Source organism: Camellia sinensis, chromosome 1 (genome assembly GCF_055761805.1).
Source record: "Camellia sinensis isolate YWXY chromosome 1, ASM5576180v1, whole genome shotgun sequence".
Classification (NCBI taxonomy): domain Eukaryota; kingdom Viridiplantae; phylum Streptophyta; class Magnoliopsida; order Ericales; family Theaceae; genus Camellia; species Camellia sinensis.
In genome coordinates, this window is record NC_138961.1 from 131,816,610 (window position 1) to 131,823,202 (window position 6,593).

Sequence of the window (6,593 nt, forward strand, 5' to 3'; positions counted from 1 at the left end):
ACAATCAGTGGTTCTTAAAATATAATAACAATTCAAACCACCAAAACCATGAACAAGACAGTAGTAGAGATTGTATGTCTCTGTATTATTACATATATATATATTTTTGAAAACAAAAATCAACCAGCATATATCATATTTTCTATTTATTATTTTTAGAGTTAAATTTAAAAATCAAAAAATATAGATAAATAATACGTTTATTTTTTTCAATTCAAAAAATATATTCAAGTTGAAATTTTTTTTTCAATAAAATATTTAAACTCTTTTTTCAATTGAAAACACAAACAAAATATTTAAACAAATTGAAAACATAAAATCTTATAAATTATTAGGGGTGCTCGCAGTTTGGCGGTTCGGTTGCGGCCAAAAGAATCTCAAATCCGCCATCCGTCCGCCAAATTGGCGGATTGGAGAAAATCGATCTGCAACCGTCCGCTCGTCATCACGCATCCGTCCAAAATGCGGCGGCTCGATTCGGTTCGGTTCGGTTCGGTCGGTTTTGACGGATTGATATATCCGCTGCTCACCCCTAACAGAGAGAGGCATTGGTTTTGAAAGGACTAGGGTTTTGATCTAAAAACAACCATTATATATTCATGGGTACTTTGGTCATTACGCAAATACATATCCTTATGGACAAAGTAATTTAGTGCATGGATATTTGGACAATAGAAATTTAAAATTGGATTTATCACTCGAGCACCCATGAAGTTAACCCTGAATTAAACAAACAATTACAAAAATATTTACGCATATAATTCCACTTTAACTAATTTAGTTTTAATATTTAAAAATAAATAATTTCTCACTTACAAAACAGTTATAATTATTTATTTTTATCATTTTTAAATAATTAAAATAAAAAAATTAATAAAAAATAAAAGATAAAAAAGAGAGAAAGAAGGTGCGTGAACTTGACTTAGGTGGTAAGCCCCGTGAGAATGTTAAATAGTAACGGCAAATGCGCGGCACTGCAGTTACTGCTCCCACACCTCCTCCGACTCTCTCTAACTCTCTCCTTCTCTCTCTCCAAACTTTTCTCTCTCTCTCTCGAATCTGATGTGCTTATACTCCTTTTTCCAATGTTTCCGTGAGATAGATGTTGGAAAGAAATGGATGTGAAGAAGAGCAAAGAGATCACAACAACGACACAACAACAATTCTAAGATCTCTCTCAGGTTTCAATTCTTCTATTCCTCCTCCTCTCTTTTGTATTTCTATCTACGTTTTCCATGCACTGCCAATAATTTATATTTGATTTTTGTGAATTTTGATGGATTGATTGATTGCTTGATTCCTACACAAAGAAGCTTGTTTTCTGGCTTGCAATGGGCAAGAAAGGAAGCGGCTGGTTTTCGAGCGTCAGGAGAGTTTTCAAACCTTCCTCCAAGGAACTGCCTGAGAAGAAGGTCAGTTTATTCATTTTATACACATTTGTGTTTCAATCATATGATCCACATTACAATGGTTTTCAACTAGTAACAGAAATAAAAAGACACAGAGGGTAAATTAGGAGAAGATATTCAAATCAAACTTTGGTATATTTATTTATTTGGTCATTAATTCTCTCTCTCTCTCTCTCTCTCTCTCTCGGGTGCGTGAAATGGGTAATTCAATAGCAGTTTAATTTGTTTTGGGTCTAATACTGATAAGAAATCTGAATTTATTTGGTCATTAATTTATCAGATTCATATTAGCTTGAAATGGGTAATTTAATGGCAGTTTAATTTTTCGTGTCTCTAATACGGATGAGAAATCTATATTAATTTGGCCATTAATTTCCCATATTATCTTGAAATGGGTAGTCTTACTGATGAGAAATTTATTTATTTGGTCATTAATTTCTCATATTAGCTTGAAATGGGTAGTTTAATGGAAGTTTTAAATTTTATTTTTTATTTTTTATGTGGCTCTAATACTAATGATAAATCTTGCACGACGATATGGTAATTCTATTTGCACACCATACAAGTTCTCATTACACACCACAAATGCGATCGGATATAAATTTTTGAAAAAATATCAAATATTCATATTTAAATTTATGAACATAAAGCAGTTGTTCAGATATAAATAATTGAACGGACTATATATTTGAACAATTTATTTTTGTTCATAACTTTAAATCCGAACATTTAATATTTGTTCAAAAATTTATATCCGAACATATTTGTGGTGTGTTGAGAGTTTGTATGATATGCAAATAGAATTTCCCATGTTATTATCCTAATTAGTATATCATTTTCTGCTAATTAATCCAAATAAGAGCTCACTCGTATCACTCTCTGACTTTAGACCTCTAGTAATATAAATATCAATTTGAGCAATAATGAACAGCAGTGATGAGATGGTCGGTATGGTGACCTTGTGAACCACATTTAGGTATTACCTACTTTTTCATTTGCAAGTAGGACCGTGAACATGAATGAACAGGGCATTTCATATGGTCCCCTATTAACATGGCCAAACAGGTCATGCCTCGTGACCTATACTTATCATACCACCTAAGATATCACATCATCTATGTTGATGATCATGTGAATTGTTATGTTAGATCACAATCATCCCCATGAAATTAACAATTTATAAGTTTTGATTAGAGAAATAGTAAACACATCTTAGCAATGAAATGATGTGATTTTTTTTCAGAAAGACAATGGAGAGAAATGGCAACATCAGCAGGCACCAGAGGTTCTGTCATTTGAGCATTTTCCTGCAGAGAGTTCTCCGGAGGATGCCACGAATGATGAGAGTGATGAGTTGTCTTCGGTGACTGGGGATCGAAATCATGCCATTGCTGTTGCGGTTGCAACTGCTGCTGCTGCAGAAGCTGCAGTTGCAGCTGCCCAAGCAGCAGCTAAAGTTGTTCGACTGGCCGGTTATGGGCGCCACTCTAAGGAAGAAAGGGCTGCAACTCTCATTCAATCATATTACAGGGGATACCTAGTAATACCACCTCTCTCTCTCTATCTCTCTCAAGTCATATCAAACTAAGAGTTTTTTATTTGTTTATTTATTGAAATATTCATTGTATTAATATAATAGCTTTATAGATCTGGCCCCCAATCTTTTGCTCTAATTAGAGAACAATAAGTTATATATTGTGGAAATTATCAGAAATTGCTCAATTAGAAGGGCATTTTTGTTACTGTTATTTAGAACTCTAGTTATAATTTATCAACTACTTTATAATTGGTATGTGCCATTGGTTTTTAGGCTCGGCGTGCTCTGCGTGCTTTGAAAGGATTGGTTAGGCTACAAGCACTTGTCAGGGGGCATAATGTGCGCAAGCAAGCACAGATGACAATGCGGTGCATGCAAGCACTTGTTCGTGTGCAGGCTAGAGTAAGAGCACGCAGACTGCAATTAACACACGAGAAGCTTCAGAAGAAGGTTGAGGAAGAAGAAAGACTAGCAGCAGAGGAAGAAAAGCAAAAGCCAAGGAGCCCAGTGAAGAAGTTTGAAGACTATTGGGATGGCAGGAATCAAAGCATGGAGAAAACTATGGAAAGTGGTATGAGAAAACATGATGGGGTGATGAAAAGAGAGAGAGCTCTAGCTTATGCTTTTAGCTACCAGGTTGGTTTGTAAATTCAAGCCAAACCACCATTTCCATGATGAGTAAAATTGCTTACAAACTTGGAAGTTTGTTTTCATAAGCACTACACAGATACAGATTCATCCTAGATGGACTCTACACGGGGATTCATTCAGTGCAGTGCTGCCACTCTACATTATGGACAAAAAGAAAGCTTATGAAGTTTGTAAGATCCATCTAGGATGAGTGCACATTCTAAAAAACATTTTGAAAAATTTATCTTTTGCTGTATGGTTTTTTTTATTTGAAAAAGCATTTTATACATTTAATTTTGCGCAATTGTAACAGCAGCAGCAACAACAACAACAATTGTTGCAATCAGGCTTGAATGGTAACGATTCTGGATTCTATGCCAACGAACATGAAAAGGCACAATGGGGATGGAATTGGCTTGAACATTGGATGGCATCACAACCGTACCATGCCCGAAACTTGGGGCCAAGGGAGAGCTCCTATATGACACTCACCACCACTGATGACAACTCTGAGAAGACTGTTGAAATGGACTTGGTAGCACCATTGGGCTCAGAAAATATCAATATGGGCCGGATGAGTGGGGACCCGATTGAATCGGGTCAGTACCCAAACCGACAGCAGAGGAATTTGGGCTTGGATAGTGTCCCAAGCTATATGGCCCCAACCCAATCTGCAAAAGCCAAGGTGCGCAGTCAGGCCTCAGCGGGGAGGCAGCATAACCCACCAGTGGCCCAGTGGAACCCATCAACAAAGAGAGGAACAACTGTTGGGTCCGGTTGTGACTCGTCAAGCTCGGGTGGAGGCATGGCCCATTATCAGGTAGCAAGAAGCCTAAGCCCGAAAAATGATGGGCTGAGAGTTCAAGGTAAGTGGATTGCAGGGTATAGCCCAGATTCTAGTGGGGATGAGAGAGCACTGCATTTGGGTGGTCACGGATTGTGTTGAGTGAACTTTATAATGTGTGATATTGTATATGGCATTTTCCTTGAGTATAGGTGTGATATTGTCACTTCTTTATATGCCATATATACATTGTAATTTATTAATATTTTTATTTGGTAAAACGATGTTGCAAACTACCCATGCAGGGGTTTTGATAATATTTATTGTGGTATGTAATTCTATTTTTTAGAGTATTGCTCTTTAGATTTAAAAATTATATTTATTTTTTAGACTTAATGACGTATCACTCTATTAAATTAAGTGGGTGTTTGGGAAGTAGATTTTTATGTAGGATTTTTTAGTTGTAAGATATTATTGGAGAAATTTTTTTTTGTGTTTGGAAAGATAGTTGTGTTTTTTTGTGGTTGGATGTGATGTTTGTGAGAGAAAAAATAAAATGATTATAGGGTTGGATGTAATATTTTATTTAGATGTGTTTTTTTTAGTTTTGCAAAAAGTTTGTCTTTTTGTGAAAAAAAAAAAAAAAAACCCAAGTCTCAAACTTCCTAAACACCACAGTTAAATTTTTCTCTCATTTATTTTCTAATCATCAACCAAGTGGGTCTAGAAAGTAAACTTATATATCATTTTTCCTATTTTCTAATATCTAACCAGTGTGATCTATGATAAGGAGAATGTGAATGAGGTATTTCCATAGTATGATGTTTGAGTTTTATTGATTTGTTGTAGATTTTCATTCTCTTTTTTTCTCTCACTTATGGTTAAAAAAATATTTTAAATTATTGCTAGATGCCAAACTTTAAAAAAAAGGCTTAACCTTAATAGTATGGTTAAAAAAGGGGTTGGAGGGTGGGATGGGGGCTATCAAGAAGGAGGGGTTGGAGAGGGTGGCCAGAAGTGAAGGTGGGAGGTTGCTAGAGAAAGAGAGTTGCAAGAGTGAGGGTCCCACAAAAAAATTGATAGAGTTGGGATTATGGTGGGTGGCCAAAAAGGGAATGGCGAAGAGCAATTTTAGAGTGTGGAGGTCTAAAGAAAAGACGTGAGTGCTAGTAGGCAATTTATATATTTATTTATTTTTAAATTAAAAATCCAAATGAAAGCTAAAAAAATAATCTTAAAATATGAAGAATTGTCATTATAATAAAGTCGGTAACTGGTCAAAATTTCTCTTGTGGATTTTTTTTTATTTAATTAAAATGAAAAAAAAAATCATTCCAAAGTGATAGCTGTTAAGAAACATATAGCATTGTAATCAGGCTGTGACACTCCATTTAATTTGATAATGTAGAGAGCGGCAGAAATTAAGAGGTAATTATTCAGTAATGCTGGAGTATAAACACGTGATATTTTATAACATTGTGATTGGTGAAGAATATGAGTAGGTGTGATATTGTGTTGGGTGATTAAAGAATATGAAGGACATATTGAATGATAATTGATTAACAAGTACAGAAATGTGATATTCCAGGAATATTGAATAATTTTCCGAAATTAAGTATGGACTTAAGTGTTAAGGATGCCTCTATTAGACGAGCAAGTATGATTAAAGGAGTATAGGCTAAAACTCAATGGAAGTTGGTCAACCAAAGGGCCAAACCAGGTCTGACCTGCCAAGTGCCTGGATAGGCTCCATGCAACAAAAATGGCTAAGGGAAATTGCGGAGGCAACATTTGCGATAGTCAAGGCACTTGGCCTCAGCACCACCATTCCTAATATTGTCGGCGCTGCCTCTTGGATTTGCCGTGGGAAAGAGTTGTTGCAACAATTACAGTCGCCATAACTAACCTGTAGAGGCATCACCTGCTGCAGTCAAGTTATTGAGGCAGCGTCGCAATTTCCAATATTGTCGACGCCGCCATTTGAACTTGCCAAGGGAAAGAGTTGCCGCAACAACTTCAACTATGACAACTACCTTGCAAACGGAAGACTTCATCAGGGTGATAATAGCCTTTCAAGGAGGCTTCCTCTCCACGAGTAGAGGCTAATACTTGGTGTTGATAGCAGGCCTTAAAGCATTATCAACCTAGGGTTGATAGTAGGCCTCAAAACATTATTAGCTCGGTGCAGATAGCAAGCCCTGAAGCTCTAGCTTGATGCTGATAGCAGGCTCCG

General features: G+C 36.1%; 1 protein-coding gene across 4 annotated transcripts; it reads left to right on the forward strand.

Moving 5' to 3' along the window:
- The first annotated feature begins 919 nt into the window (after nt 1–919).
- Nucleotides 920–4,708, forward strand: IQD21 (IQ-domain 21). 4 transcript variants are annotated; one of them, XM_028262816.2, is made up of 5 exons: nt 920–1,181; nt 1,311–1,412; nt 2,653–2,949; nt 3,220–3,582; nt 3,890–4,708. In XM_028262816.2, exons 2-5 carry the CDS (start codon nt 1,332–1,334, stop codon nt 4,520–4,522), a joined length of 1,374 nt encoding a protein of 457 aa, XP_028118617.2. In that variant the 5' UTR covers nt 920–1,181; nt 1,311–1,331; the 3' UTR covers nt 4,523–4,708. The 4 variants fall into 4 exon arrangements, with proteins under 4 accessions (XP_028118617.2, XP_028118620.2, XP_082740530.1 ...); XM_028262819.2 differs by having other exon boundaries at nt 3,893–4,708; XM_082884404.1 differs by having other exon boundaries at nt 1,314–1,412; nt 3,893–4,708.
- The last annotated feature ends 1,885 nt before the right edge of the window (nt 4,709–6,593 follow it).

Bases quoted from the DNA above. Each gene is read 5' to 3' on its own strand.
- IQD21 (XM_028262816.2), top strand. From the start codon at position 1,332: ATGGGCAAGAAAGGAAGCGGCTGGTTTTCGAGCGTCAGGAGAGTTTTC. The intron at 1,413-2,652 runs GTCAGTTTATTC...ATTTTTTTTCAG, and splicing joins AGGAACTGCCTGAGAAGAAG to AAAGACAATGGAGAGAAATG. The intron at 3,583-3,889 runs GTTGGTTTGTAA...CAATTGTAACAG, and splicing joins CTTATGCTTTTAGCTACCAG to CAGCAGCAACAACAACAACA.